At 36.5% G+C, this 15,754-nt stretch overlaps 1 protein-coding gene across 1 annotated transcript in view; it reads left to right on the top strand.

Moving 5' to 3' along the window:
• Positions 1 to 1,467: 1,467 nt before the first annotated feature.
• Positions 1,468 to 15,754, top strand: part of LOC145986879 (uncharacterized) — a 106,505-nt gene continuing 92,218 nt past the window's right edge. The window contains exon 1 of the mRNA XM_083121348.1: positions 1,468 to 1,772. Within this exon, the coding sequence (XP_082977474.1) occupies positions 1,768 to 1,772 (5 nt within the window). The 5' untranslated portion in view covers positions 1,468 to 1,767. The remainder of the gene's footprint in view (positions 1,773 to 15,754) is intronic.

Here is a 15,754-nt window from a genome sequence, read left to right on the forward strand (position 1 = left end):
AATTATCTTTGCGTTGGCTGTACGAGTGCCTTTTCAGAACATTCAAGCACTGAATTTTACAAGCAAATTGTCCATCAGCATGTTTATTCTCTTTGCTTTACGAAATGATAGGTTCAAAAATTGTTACAAAAACACCAAAAAAAGGCTGCTGACAAGCGCTGTACCAGAATACGTAAAAATCCATCGTTTAAAAACACACAGGATGCAAGAGAAAAACTAATGTGGTCATGGACAGTTTGCCGACCAATACTTATAAATCCCATTATCTTTACCCAGTGTGCGAATTAACGGGGGGATACCGGAGGTCATCCCTGCCAATAGAAAATGTTTATCTTTGCCAAGGATGTTTTTATCTCCCTCAAAGAATGTGGAATTGAAAGCACATAGGACACAATAAATCGCAACTATGTTAACGTTAATAGTCCAGTCTCAAATATTTCCCCGCCTAAAAGAATGCAGCTCTGTGGATTAATTAAAAAAAGAACGCCATTCTGAAACTGATCAACCTCACCGAGCCAACAGCCAACAACTTGTTTTCATGGCATAGTCCTGATATTTCACTTGTATTAAAAACAGTGTTCACAAGAAACTTGGAGGTACGTTAAATGGACGTTAAGTTTGAACTTGGCATTAGAAATTTGGTCAAGTTTTCGGCGTTAGTTTGATAGTTCATTTTGGGTTCTCTTAGAATGTAAATATACTACGTGTTTCTAAATTACGTGTAAACGTTATAAGATTTAATGACCCACTATTCTAAGGTACTTAGAACCGTTTAAAAAAACTCGAATTCAAAGTAAACTAAAGTCCACTTTATGCATAGAAAGGCTAATCGGGACTGGGCCTACAGTTTAGAGTGGGATCCGATGTGCATCCACAGGTAGCATACAAATTTGCATACCCAAAAAAACCTTCCGCCCCAAATGAAATCGCACATACGCCACTGAGTGATTGTCCATCCATCCCCCCAAGCAAAAGGCTTAATTCGCACAGTGTCTTTACCAAATCTTTTGATGCACGCCAAACTAATTTATACGGCACCATTGAAAAGAGAAATGAGCTGCACATTTAAGAACGTGTCATCGACATTGAAGATCTGCCCGCACCCAAGCTTTGTCATTTTTTTGACACTTTTGTACGGGTACTTTAGCAAAATACTGATTGTTCTGCTGTCATTTTTTTTTCAATAATTTACATTCGCATAAAAGTCCTTTGACATGGAGAAGAGAAAGAGTGAAAGGGGGAGGGAAATAATCGAAATTTTTCTTTTTTACTTTCCTGACCAACGGAGCGTTAGAAGATGTTAAGAGGGATTCCGAAGGAAGGGAAAGAGGGAGGGGAACCGGGCGTTCCTATTGGTCGACAGAGCATCACACAGCGGCACCGCTATTGGCTGAACTTGAAGACGTTCTTTTACGTAAGTTGGTAAAACTTACGGAGCCGTCAAGTGCCTTCGAGCAGTCCGTGTAAGTCTTCGGGCAGGGAGTTTGGACATAGTAAAGGCGCGGCGTGATTGTGTTTTGTTTACGTATCGATGTTTTCGACAACGTGCCGGGTTTAGTGTAGAATCTCTGCGGAGACTTGCTGTATTTTGAGTTTCGAAAAAGAGTACAGCGAGAATATAGTGAAAAACTGGGTTGTGTGTTGAAGAGTTTTGACAAAACATTTTAGCGGCTGGGCGCAAAATATCAGTCCAGGCCGCATTTCTTTTTTAAAGAAAGATAAACTGAAGTCATTGTTTTGTTCTAAAGTGTCATAATATTATACAAAATGAGGTAAGCCTACTTTTTATAAAATATTACCTTTGTAATTTGAGTATTTTCCTTAAAATATACATGAGTTACATTGAATTTCCAAGAAGAAAGAAAAGGTCATCTGTTTATGCCTGTCTAGAACATTTCACCCCGTTAGACTAGCAAATTAAAAAGTTGTGCGATGTTTAATTTTTACTTCTCGAAATCTTTACTTGAAAAATATATGTAGCTGCTGATAGTAATTCGATGAAGCTTTATTTTTTAAAGAAATCTTCTGGCATGCGTGTTTGCTTGACTTTAATTAATATTGCTTTATGCATGAAGTTTTAAAACTTTAAATGTACATAGAAATGTAGAGAGAAATCTGAAATACCCTCATCTTCTCTTAGCCCTCCCCAAAACCAGTAATAATCCACGATATAAGTACCATGTTTCTAAACATTTTAAATAGCCATTCTCTATAAATTCTTGTAACTAAAACTGGAGCACACAGGAACAGCAAAAGTGGACTTTAACATTCACTAATATAATTATTGTATCCTCGTTTACAATTATTATTTTTAATACTTTGTGAAATTTCAAACTTGAAAATTTTCTCAGTATTTTAATATAGTTGTGTTGCATATAGTTTCTAAACTATAAGCATAACATATTTTAAGACTTGCTAAATTTGTATTTTGAGTTCAAGTTCTGGTACACAAAGAAGGGTAACCAAGTAAAAATAATTGGATAAATTTGAATAATTTCCATATTAACACAAATCAGTTCGGGCGCTCTGACGACAATATAAAAAATAAAAAGTAAACTTCCACAATAATCTCCTGGGTTCGATACCCGGTGGAGGCACATATTAGTTCGGATCCCACTTTAAACTGTAGGTCCAGTCCCGATTACCTTACTGTGCATTAAGTGGACTTAAAACACCAAATCGATCAATCAAAAAATATCAATAATCTTGTAATCCAGCATTGCATGAACCAGAATGTAAACAGATTGCCACGTATTTCAATCATCAGTTTGATTGATTGATTTACTTTATTCTACTTCGCGTTTTGTGCTACTTTTGGGTAATTTGCGAAGATGGGGATGAGTGATGATATGATGAAATTTCTGAGTGGACACTCACAAATATACATGCCCAGGCCGGGATTCGAACCCGGGACCTCTGGCGTCGTAGCGCGATGTGCTAACCACTCCGCCACGGGGCCGGCAATCATCAGTTTGCACAGGACAATAGCCACATTCGCATACCGGTATGAAAGTTGTTCCTTTAGCAAAAGATCAACGTCAAGATATTTTTCTGGAGAATTTATTGGGTGTACTAAATACGAAAGGGTTTGTTACTTTAACAAACTTTAACTTTATTGTTGTTATGTAACTGTGGGGGCCGTGCTTGACAACTATCTATATTTTAGAAAATGCCGTGATACTAGAGTATTGGCACACTACACCACAATTATGTAGCTTGACACATCACTGTGCGGTCGTGAATGCCAATAGTAAAAATTGAATGCCTATGTGAACTATACAATGCAGAGATGTAAAACCTCAGATCATTGTAAATTCTCTCGATTTGACTAATGGTCGAAGCTAGACACTATTAGACATAGATACTTCAGGAAATTTAATAACTGCAGAGACAGTTTCGCTCCATAAAGATACTACCCTCATAGAAAACTTCATAATTTTTGTTAAGTAGTGTTGTCATTAAGCAACATTTTCGAGTATAACTTACAATTTACTTAGCAACAAACTTCACTACATCTACGTCTATGAGATAAACATATTTCGGACTTAATATGTACCCAATCTAGTAATACGTACCACCGAAATCAGTCGCAAACTGGAATCCGATATTTTTTTATCAATAGACAGTTACCCTTTTCAGTTGTTTCATAAATGTGGCTGAAGAAATAGCGACGACGAACCTAGCTCATATTGATATACAGAGTGGTCCAAATGTCTTGTTACCCTCTCAAGTTTCAGTGAAGTTGTGTATTTACATTTCACCCTCCATTTCACGAAAATGATGGTGCTCATACTGACAATGTGGATGCGTAAATATCCGTCCTGGTGAAAGTGAATCTATCAAATGTGTCCGTTTATTTGAATATCTTATGCTGTATTGGATTATTTGTGTTATTACATATTTATGTAGGGGTGACAAGACATTTGAACCACCCTGTACATATTGAACCTAGCTATTGATAATGGACGAGAGAAGGGATAAAAGTAACTAAAACTTGACATTTACGGTAAAGAAATATTCCATTAGGTGTAATCTATCTAACCAAGAAATAGTTTTATATGCTATTTCGAGTACTTTATTTTAGAAGTAACAATTAACGTTTACCAGAATATATCCATAGCCACCCAGCCTGTCAATGCCAAATCGATATCAAAGGAAATATAGGGAGTGGGAAGAGGATAGACAGAATTCTGTATTATTTCAGCTGAACATGGTTTAGAGCCTTACTTTATCTATATTTTTGAACAAGGATAATTATGTGACCTCTCGCTATCGTAGAGATTATAACGCCTAGAAAATCGCACGATTGTGTACATGAAACTTGTCTGAAAATGTAGATTATGGCAGTGGAGAATGTCCAAATCTGTTGGTATGTCCATGCGGATCAACAATCACATAGGAATTTTCTAAGTACTTCTGATGTCTTTTTTACTGCAAGAAATTTGTTATTACATCTCCTCATTGTCCCATTGTCGAAATTTGAATTTGGTACCATAAACACAACCCGAACGTGATAAATATTAACACTAATACTTACATGAATTTTGGAGAATGTTCACATCAAACCTACGTCAAAATCTTTGTAAATATCCCAAGAAACTATGCCTTATATCAGAGTTATGCTTCAAGGTGACTCCGCGGAGGTGTAAATGGGTAATTGCCCCTCCCTCGAACTTTACATTCGAAAGTAAAGTTGGGAATTTAATGACGTAAAAATCTCGAAAATGACTTTTAAGATTATTTAAAAATGGTACATATGTTTTAAAAATAGACCATATATTTAGATATTAAAATGTTCACCCAACCTCTAATAAAAGTGTATCTGAGGTTAACCCTGGTGGGTAAAAGTGACTGGAGCATGGTGCTGATCATATCACCTCCGCAATAACCGAGGTTTCGTGAGAAGAATATGTGGGGTCCTACGTCCACAATCCCTACAAATTCTATGGGGTAGCCTTGCTTTTGAGCTTGAATTTTTCATAAATGGCGAACGAGTCTCGTTCTTATTAAGGTACGTGAATAATTTAGCACAACCTCATGTTTGGTAATGAAATTAGTGCCAAAAACATCAACTGTCATTTAAATGTCATATTTTTTATTTCAACTTGAAAAATTATGTACTTAATACCGTGCGTCCATTTCGATCTGCAGCCGAGAGATCGGGAGAGGCGTGGCGGGCGGCGCTGACGGAGATGCCGACATTTGCGGCCTGTAATGCCCGCTTATTTTTATAGATATATGCAGACATTTATACAAATATTGCAAAACGAGCAGTAACCTATGTTATAACACGCAAAAGTTCTTCTGTAATTCATTTAAGTTCTGCTCTTATATACACAAATAAATACGCTATAGAAACGATGTTAAGAGCCACAGATAATAAAGCATTTTAATCATAGTTTTGACCAGTAACGTCCTGTTTAAGTTTATATCCTTGAAAGAGTTTTGTGGCCATGGGAATCGTTTGGAGGTTTCGAATGTGCAACACTGTATCAGGATTACACTGCAGACGAAACCGATAAAAGTGAATGGTTTTCGTGAGCTTCCTTGCAATCCGAAATATCCGAGCTCGAGTTTTTTGTTCCTTCGCGACTAGATGAAGACAGAGTTGTAAATATAGTGGCGAGCAATGTAAACCAAGAGCGTGTTAATTTCGTACTGTGCGCAAGAGTGTTATTCTTGGTTACTTGCAGTTACTTGTTTGTGTTATTGTAGTGTGTATGTGTGACGTGTCAGTGAGACGATTGGAATGCCAGCCGCAAGATTCACGTTAGAACAAAGAATTTTTATGTATGACACGTTCGTGAAAACAAATTCGTGTCGAGACGTGTGTAGGTAATTTGTACAGAAATTCCCATGCGTTTCAACTCCACACAGAGATACGGTTAGACATCTTGTCCTTAAATTACGAGAAACTGTATCGTTAAATTTTTAAACACCTAAGCAAAAACGACGGATTCTAACCGAAGCAAAACTCGATGATATTGGTGCAGCGTTAGAACGTTCTCCAAACAAACCTCTACGCCGTGTTTCACAAGAGGTGGGCGTGTCAAAATCATCGGCACATACAGTCACTACTAAAATTAAAACCATACTCTTATAACACAGGTTAGTGCTCGTTTTGCAATATTTATATAAATGTCTGCATATGTCCATAAAAATAAGCGGGCATTTCAGGCCGCAAATGTCGGCATCTCCGTCAGCGCCGCCCGCCACGCTTCTCCCGATCTCTCGGCTGCAGATCGAAATGGACGCACGGTATATTCTGCTCTTTCTCTCTTTGAACTTCAAGAAAAATGTGGATTTTCCATTACTTGAAATGCAAAAAAATTGCAAAAATACTGAAAAAGACCAATAAGGGAAAAGGAAGCAATGATAGTTTCCTGTTATTAATTTATCAGAACAACACTAATGATGATTATATTGTGACTATGTAGTCACAACAGAAGTAGGCCTGCAATTCCACGACCCTTAAATATCTTGTGGTACTGACGTTTGTATCTAGCATACAATTTTAAGATTAAATTGGACAGTTGTAAAGTAAACCGGCCGATTATTCATGCGCTCGTATATAACCATAACTTACTATACATTCTAACCTTCGGAAGTCTAAAAGCAGAGGGTGAGGGTTCTCCTGAGATATCGCGAGAGAAATATAAATGTACTGGATTCATATTCATCCTCCGATACCCATGCCTCATTCATATCACGTAAACTTGCCACTTGTATTTGTCCTTACAATGTTACTCAGGTTCTAAATACATAGGAAATAATTAATGTACGTCATTTGTGTGACGTATCTATGAAAAGAACAAAACATTCACTGCAATAGTTTTATAAAATCTATAGTAATTTGCATTGCGCATTGAAAAGGGTGTTGGAAGTGAATAGGATGGGAGGGAGCCAAGTTCAGGACAATATGAGAAGGAAATATGATAGGGAGACCATGTTTTGTTAGCTATGACAAAGTATACCTTTTTGTGATTGTTCTACAAATCATAATAATGTTCCATTTTACTCCCTCTGCTCCTAGTGAGATGTAGTCTGTAACATCAGAAAACGAGAGAGAGAGAGAGAGAGATAGAGAGAGACAGGAGACTAATACGAAAATGAAAGCAAAAATCGGAATATAGAGGCCAACGAATCAGTTTATTTTTTAGTAAAATACGGCAGAAAATAGAGGAAAAGAGAGTTTAATGTCGCAGAACGCATGTGGTATAAAGATGAATGAGAAGAAAAGCACTGACAGGACGGCATAATGTCTGAAAAGAACTATGACTGAAAATAACAGAAAGGAATGCAGTTATGTTTTGTCTTGCACTGCTGCTCAACGAACTCCAGGCGCCAGGTATGCATTCCCACGTGGACAGCGTGCACAGGATAAAAAGTACGGGTCTAAACGCTTAACTTTTTGCGCTTTATAAAAAGTTGGAATCTTCTCCGGAAGTTAACAACGTTGTAGGCGCACGTCGATTTCATAACGAGACGGAAGTTCGTAATTCGAGACATTAACTTGTTTGCATGCATCGAGACCAAGAACGAGACACGGGGTTACTCACCTTAGTCGTATATCACTTTTCTCGTATACTAAGTCTAATAATAAAATCAGTAGAATTTTATTTATCCTCGGGCGAACAAAATTTGCTCACAAGTCTCCAAAATATTGACAAACGCACCATAAACTAGCCATTTTTTTTTAGTTCTGGCCAAAACCTCACGACTCACTTTCCCACACATATTTTGCGGTAACTGGGAACAAGCTTCGCGCTATTAAGCGTACGTTAAGCGTTCCTCGTCCCGTCCCCCTCGTCGAGATGTAGTTCTACTTACTCGACTACGTATTGGACACAGCAGTCTAACGCATCACCACTTGCTGCAAGGTCTGAATCTTCCGATGTGTCGTGTTTGTAATGTTGTTTTAAGTATTCGGCATATTCTTGTTGAATGTCCAGAATATGCTTTCCTCAGGCAGACTTTTAATCTTCCGAGCTGTTTGTCATCCCTGTTGGGAGATGACGACCGAGATTTATCCAATGCTTTTAGCTTTTTGCGAAGAGCTGTCTGTGAGAGAGCTTTTAGTGGATTCTTGCTTTTTAACGTGTTGTGTTTGTCTAGTGCAGGCCCCTTTACATCCTTGCACTTTTAATGTTTCCCAAGAGACATTTTACACCCCTTGTTTTAAGAATTTTAGGTAAGGGGCTTATTTCCCAGCATACATTGAAAGATGCAAAATGGCCTAATGTGCCGACTCACCCAAACAATTTTAATTAATTTATTTAATTCATTCATTCATTCATATATTTACATTGCTTCCTGTCCATATATCAAGCATACAAACAATTAGGTAAAACAAGAACGTGGCAAGTAAATAATAATAGCCGTATATTAAAATTACGGACCTCTCGGTAGTGTTTTGTTTAGAGTGATCTTTACCTGACTAGGACATGAGCATAACTAGACTATTTTACAAGGGAGGAGGGCAAAAAGAGACTTTTTTTATCAGGTGCACAAACGGCATTTTCCAGAGTGGGGCAAACAACACTTACCAAGGGAGGGCAATGCTTTATTTTGAATTATTTGAAAAGAGAATAACATTTATTTAACTTTCCACGTAAAAAATCACATTGAACACAATAAGATTTTTTCACCCCATTTTTTCATGGGTGGTTACGTCCGTGCTAAAGGATCTGGAGTTCGATTCCGGACGCGGACTGTTTCTGCTCATAGAACGGACTTTAGAACACAGTATTATAATGGGCTCCTTTGCTTTTGATGCGAGCTGTCCAGCTTTGATTCCCTGTAGCAACCAAAAAACTTTGGCATTGACCTTCCACCGTAGAGGGTAGTGAAAAAGTATTCGAGAGATAGAATAAACAAGAAGAAATAGATTCTAAGGCCAGGAATGCTGGCGAAAATCTAAACATAAGAGAGAAAACAGAAGCAGCGAAGAGAAATTATTAATAAGTAATTTTCTCGCGAGGTCAAGGGACCCTTTCTTTTCTTTTGGTCATCAGTTCTTAACCCACAGTTTTCAAGAAGGAAGAAGAATATGAATGGCTGGCTAACTCAAAAAGTTTATAACCTATAAAATCTGCGACTTGTACACCCCCTTCTTTCGTGGCACTTATGTCAAGACGATAATCAGTTTTCCTCAAAAATGTTGTTCACCAGTATTTACGGTGCTCGTTTTTTTTTGCCTTCATTCATTTTTTTTACTATCCCTCTCTGTTTGTGATTCTTTATTTTCTACTTACGGTTTCTTTATCTTGTTTTTCTTTCTTTCTCTTTCCATTCTTTCTTCTCTCTGCTCTTCTATCTTTTCATTCTTTCGTTCTGTTTCTCTATGTTCCTCCTTGCCATCTCTCTATTTCTTATCTTTCTATTATTCTTTCTTCTCTGCTTAGTTCACTTTCTTTTCCTCTTTCCTTTTCTCTGTTTCTATATCTTCTTTCCATTTATCTCTTTCTATCCTTTTCCCTCCGTGGTTCTCTCTACATCTCCTTATTTCACCATGACCTTCTGCAAGAAATATAAGAACAAAATTTGGCCTGGAGACGTAAATTATCGTGAGTCAAACGATTGAAACTTGCAATCGGTGCATTTTGCTTCTGTATTCTCGAATGCAAATGAACTCAATCTATCATCCATCGGAGTAAATACTCCCAAGTAATGCAAATCACTTGTTTTTCTTAATTTTAATAGCGTGTGTGCGAGCTTACACAGCAATAAAACAAATTGAGCTACCATGATTAAGATTAATTTCCGATAACACTTATTATTGTCTGAACATAAAACATTAACAGTTTCCTGCGGACCTAACGAGCCCATTACTTTGCTTTTAACCTTTTTAATCCCTTCCCCATTTGTGCGAAGGTGTCATGTTCCCGCTTGTATGAAACGAATACATATCCAACGAGCTTAGACAAAGCGCTCGTAACAAGCCAATTCGCATAAATGCGTGTTTTCTCGGTTGCGGGCCTCGAGTCCCGCTGGATAAGGTGTTGGGGTTTATCTCGGGAGTCACGTGATCGTCGCGCTTCCCCGAGAGCGTGGAACCACCGTTAGGTGGAGGGGCGAGAAATACGTACTTGCATCAGCTGTTCCAGCTAGCAACAGAAACGTCTGTCTTTTGCTGTGGATTTTTGCAAACCTTGCGTTTCCTTCTGCTTTATTTTTTGAGTTTGCTTCTATGAATGTACAGTCACCGGCAATAAAAGTGGAACACGTAGATCCTAAAATGCTCGCTTCCCTGCAAGACGTTATGCGTTATCGCTATGGCGATAATTGAATTTTGATAGCAAATTTTCAATGGCAACTTCTACCAACGCCGTAGAGTTAGGCAATACACATAGCACCTTGCAGGGAAGCAAGAATTTCAAGATCTATTGCTGGCGACTGTACATGAAGAAGGGTAGATTTTGCACAGTTGGAAACGCACGATACTAGGATGGAGGTCTATAGGGACTTAAAACTTGTGAAATAGGAAAGCAAATAGGCACCCATAAAGGAATAAAATAGGTACTTAAAAAAATGCTATGAAATACAGAAAGACAAGAAAATACTTTTCATAGTTGCACGATTATTGACGTGATGTTTTGAATTTCTTTTCCTCTTTCTGTTACTTTTGGCCAATCACGACAATAATGTTGAATGGCGGTTTGAAGAAAATGACGAGACACTCGCAAAAAATTAGCTACTTAACTTACTATTTACTTACTTTCTTCAAATCTTACTTACTGCACTGTACTGTAGAGAGAGCAAAAGCAGCGAGAAAAGCAAAATATGCCAAAATAGGCATTTTAGGCAAGATAGGTATTTATAGGCGATTTAAAAAATTCATAGGTATTTATAGGGGATTTCAAAAATTCATTATCAGGCTTCAAGCATAAGAAACTAATTTGTAACATGAAAATCTATGTTTAATAGAAAGGAATAAGAAATGAAAATAGGCTATCCCATTCAGTTTCATCCATCATGATTCATCTTCATCGTAGCGATTAGCTTATACTTACTAATCTGTCATTAAAATAAAGCGCGTAATTTAATTTAACAGGATTTTTTATTACAAATCGTAAATATTATGTAGCATAACAAGTCAAACTGAAATTTAACAAATATAACTCTTGAGCATCTTTGAGTCGGTTACAGTAATCGGAAGATCGCATGTTCAAATCTTACGGCCGGACGATGTATAGTTGTGTTTTTCTGAGGTTAAGCTGAGTCATTTCATGCAATTGCTGGAAGGGTACGTACCTTCGTACGAAGGCCATGCACACTACCTCCGGCTTCTGCAGATTTCGTAACGGAGTGGTTAGCGTAGTGTGCTTCAAGGTCAACAGTCCTAGGTTCGAATGTTTTTATCTTTCCATCTAGCTTCTATATATTTCCCTCTCTCCCTCCTTCTCTCGCTTTTTTATTTTCTCTTTGTTTAGCTTCATTCTGTTTCTTTTCCTCTCCCTCTGTTTCTCGCTTTCTTATTCTTTCTATCCTATTTATCCTATTTCTCTCTTTTCTCCCTATCTCTCCAATTTCTTTCTCTTCCTCTTTCTTGATTCTTTATTTTTGTTTTTCTTTCTCTCTGGATTCTTTTTCATGTTTTTCTCTCTCATTCTCTACCGTTTCTTTCACACATCTTCTCTTTTTTCCTCCGTTAAAACGTTCCTTTCTCGTGATGACACGTAATTATGACGCTGGTGTATCCAACGTAAGGACGGAACATTTCCTTAACAAAAGTTTTACTGGGCACTCACATCTGTGAGTTACTTGGTATTCCATTTTTCTCTCCACATATTTCTCCACTAGACTAGCAAAGAAGTTTTAAACGGGGCACAATGGTGCGGTTTTGGAATATTTGCACTTTTGAGTATTCAGCAGAAAATTGAATTTCTAAACAACTTCCTCATAAACAGACTTTTTCTTCATGATTATTCCATTTTATAGTTGCTATCAGTCTTTATTACTTAAGTAAATTCGTTTTCTTTATCGCCACCGTAAAGTTAAGCACAATGACGATAAAGTTGGTACAAGGCCAGTAGTAGTAGGGAAAATACTTAAGAGCTGACAATAGACCCTTTAATTGACATTAATGGGTTTTTAATTCATTTTCGAGGGGTGACGCTATTGTTATTTAATCTAGCGCCACGTGTCGTGGGTGGTGGAGGAGATGAGTCATCGATGACTCATGCACACGTGTGAGTTTGAAATTAATGGTTTTCCATTAGTGCACAAAAGATACTATTATGTATTCCGTTTTTGGACCTAAGCTAACACTATTGTTGTATATTATATATGCGTTTCTGCCGGATATGAGTCACAGATGATTTATACTGACGTTGGAGTTTGGAATTAATGGTTTTTCCATTAAGGTACAAAAGACACTATTGTGGAGTTCGTTTTCGGACTATTCTAACACTATTGTTGTATATTATATATGCGTTTCTGCCGGATATGAGTCATGGGTGCTTTATACAGACGTGGGAACTTGGAATTAATGGTTTTTCCATTAATGTACAAAAGACACTTTCGGCCTATTCTAAGGCGTCACGTCCGGCCATTTTGGCGTCGGTGGTGAGTCATATTTGGTATAATTAAGGATCCGGATTTACCCGAATTCAACCGGTGTCGACGCGTTCGATCGGAGGTAGAAGATATTATAACACATGTTCGCTTTAAAGGCGAAGAAATTGAACGATGTATCCTATATGAAAACGAAGTATGCGAGCAGAATCCATGTTATTAATATTAACCTGTTACGGAAGAACCTGTTATGTGGTTGCATTCATCGGCACCCCCAAACCGCGCGCGTTCATGGACACGCGTGGGGGAAGAAAGGGTCGCCATTGTTACGGCCCCCTTCGCTTGGTCTTCTTCCGAAGTTGAATGGAAGGCAAGTGTCGCCAAATTTTTACACACGAGTATTGATTTTTTTTGAGGTTCCAATTTTATTTGGTGGAAGTAATCTACGCGGTATTTCTGCCGCCTTTTGTAACATTGCAAAGACTATTTAACCTAAGGCGTAACGAATTTGGCTGAACTAGGAACATTCTGTTCCAGTATCTACAGGTTAAAGTGGATGCGATCCACTATTTGCTCTTATTTCTGGGTTGCGAACCACGGCCCATTTGATTATTGGGTTATAAACATCAGGATTCATGTAAAATTGACCAGATGTTTTTACTGTTAGAGACAATATTTCGCATTTTTTGTGTATTTTTACTCAGAAAACGCTATTTGAACGATTCAAGCAAGAGTTCGCATGGGAATTTAGACACACAAACTGTGTTTCTTCAACTTTAGCTGAAATTTAGGTTTATTTTTTACTCTAATATCACAATTTCTTCTATTCAGGCAACATTTTTTATTAAATTTTGGACTCACAAAGACATTTTTCAACTTTTAACTTGTTATTTTAAAAGTTTATTTCCATTTTTTACTCTAATATCACAATTTCTTCTATTCAGGCAACATTTTTTATTAAATTTTGGACTCACAAAGACATTTTTCAACTTTTAACTTGCTATTTTAAAAGTTTATTTCCATTTTTTACTCTAATATCACAATTTGATCTATTCTTGCAGAAGTGTTTATTGCAATTTTGACTTGCAAAGATAATTTTTTCAACTTCTTTTATTATTTTTTCTATTTATTGCCTTTTGTATCTTATATTTTTAATTCTTAACTTTGAGTTTTGTTCTTTATTTAAAAAATTTCTCTAATCACTAAGGAAGAAGTACTTTTAAGTAAAACTGTACCCACAAAGTTTATTATTACTATTATTATTATTATTATTGTTGTTGTTTTTGTTTTGATGTAGTTGTTGAATCTTGTTGTTGTTGTTAGGGTTTATTGACTTCCACTACGCTATTTTTGGTTTGCTTCGTAGGAAAGTTTGTTTATTTTAGAGTTTCCTCGGTATTTTCTTACTGTTAGGGTAGGTAAAGTTTCCTAAATATATGAGTAGGGTTCCATATATTCTTGTTCTTGCATGTTTTTCATATGATGTGATCACAACAACTCTCCAAGTGCTTTTACGGCATGTTTCCATTTTTATTGAGGCTTAGTGATTCCTAGAGCCACTTTATGCATGAGAGAAAGCTTGAAAATTTCGATCTCAGATAGCCGTCAACCTTATGTCAGAGTATTTTCGAGTATATTTTAGACTTATTATGGGGCAGTAGAATATCACGGCTTGCTTATTTTTTAAGTATGTTGCGCAGTTATTGTATTTTTGCTTTTGCTTTCTAGATAAACTGTATGAAATGTTTAATATTTGTACTTTTTTTTGCACTTATAAGAGGCCAAACTTTTACTGTAACTAAAATTATTATCTCTCTAAGCACTGAAACCCCTTTACCAAGAGTACTATAACTGAATGTTTATTAATATTGTTTCTTTCATCCCTTAAATATAACTACTTAACAATATAATGACAAATCACAGGACAAGACGATGTTAGCAGATGACTACGTGGCTCTTAAGTCCACCTGCCAAACTTTTCTTACCATGCTATTTACCCTTATAGTATTTTATTTGGGGTACGTTTCAAGTACTACTTGACTTTTTGAGTGTTTGATTAACACCAGGGGTTATTTGTATCTGTTATGCTGTATTATTTGAGGCTTCTTTTTTTATTCTACATTCACTATATGTCCCTGAGAACTAAATTTCCACTGACTGAAGCTTAAAGCTTAGGCTCTACAGCATGTTGAATGGTTAAGCACTGGTCAATATGAATTTTACAGAGGCTAGTAGGAGGCATAGGAACACACGCCAGAGCCTTATTAGCGTGCAAGAAGCATTTTCAGGGAGTACTACGAGGAAACGAAGTTGATTTTTTTGAGGGCTTTACCAGTTACACAGCCAATATTTGCTATTTCAAGTAACTACATGTACCAAAACATTTTACAGCCCAACACTAACTAGACTTCAATTTATATTTTATTAGGTGCTAAATGTAGCAAGAACACTGATTGTACATACTTTTGAGAATCCAACTATTTCAGGATTTTTTCTATGTACGCATATTTTTATTGATTACTAACTTTAACAGACCAATCAGGAAGACGCCAAAATTCACTAAACTTAGTACTATAGTGTATGTGATTGCATGAAAAGTAGAAATTATAACAACCACAAGATTTCGCTTTTTTTGCTTTTGGGACTAATCGTGACGCTGAGGATGAATGGATGGCCAAAAATCTTAAGGACTGGATGTATTTTACCATTACAGACGCCTATGTAGAAACACTAGAGTACTGTTAGCTTTCAAAATTGAGGTTATACTGTACTGTTTTTTAAATATTTCGTATTTGGCACGCTTAACAAGTTACATTTATATCCATTTCAGGACAAATATTGCTAAAACTCTCAAATTAATGTGTACAACTTTATATTTCTGCTATCAAAGGAATTAACAATCCTATTTTACAAACAAAGGGTATTGTTTACACTTTATTTACTTCAATCTGAGACTAATATTTTACAGTAATTGAATCATTCAGCCCTAGTCAATATTTTACTGCATCAGAAAGTTTGTTATTAATCTAATAAGTATCCTATTTTGTGCTATTCTAACGCAAACGTTGTTTAATTCACTGGTTATAATGCAAACTTTTGCACAAATTCGATATATTCACTACCTTCAAACCAAACAATTGTACTTATTTAGCGCATTTCATTTATATTTCTTGTAATTAACTTATGTTTCTTATAATTAACAAACTAAACTAATTACTTTGGCATGTTAAAAACCTTA

This window comes from Lepisma saccharinum, chromosome 1 (genome assembly GCF_977018435.1).
Source record: "Lepisma saccharinum chromosome 1, izLepSacc3.1, whole genome shotgun sequence".
NCBI lineage: Eukaryota > Metazoa > Arthropoda > Insecta > Zygentoma > Lepismatidae > Lepisma > Lepisma saccharinum.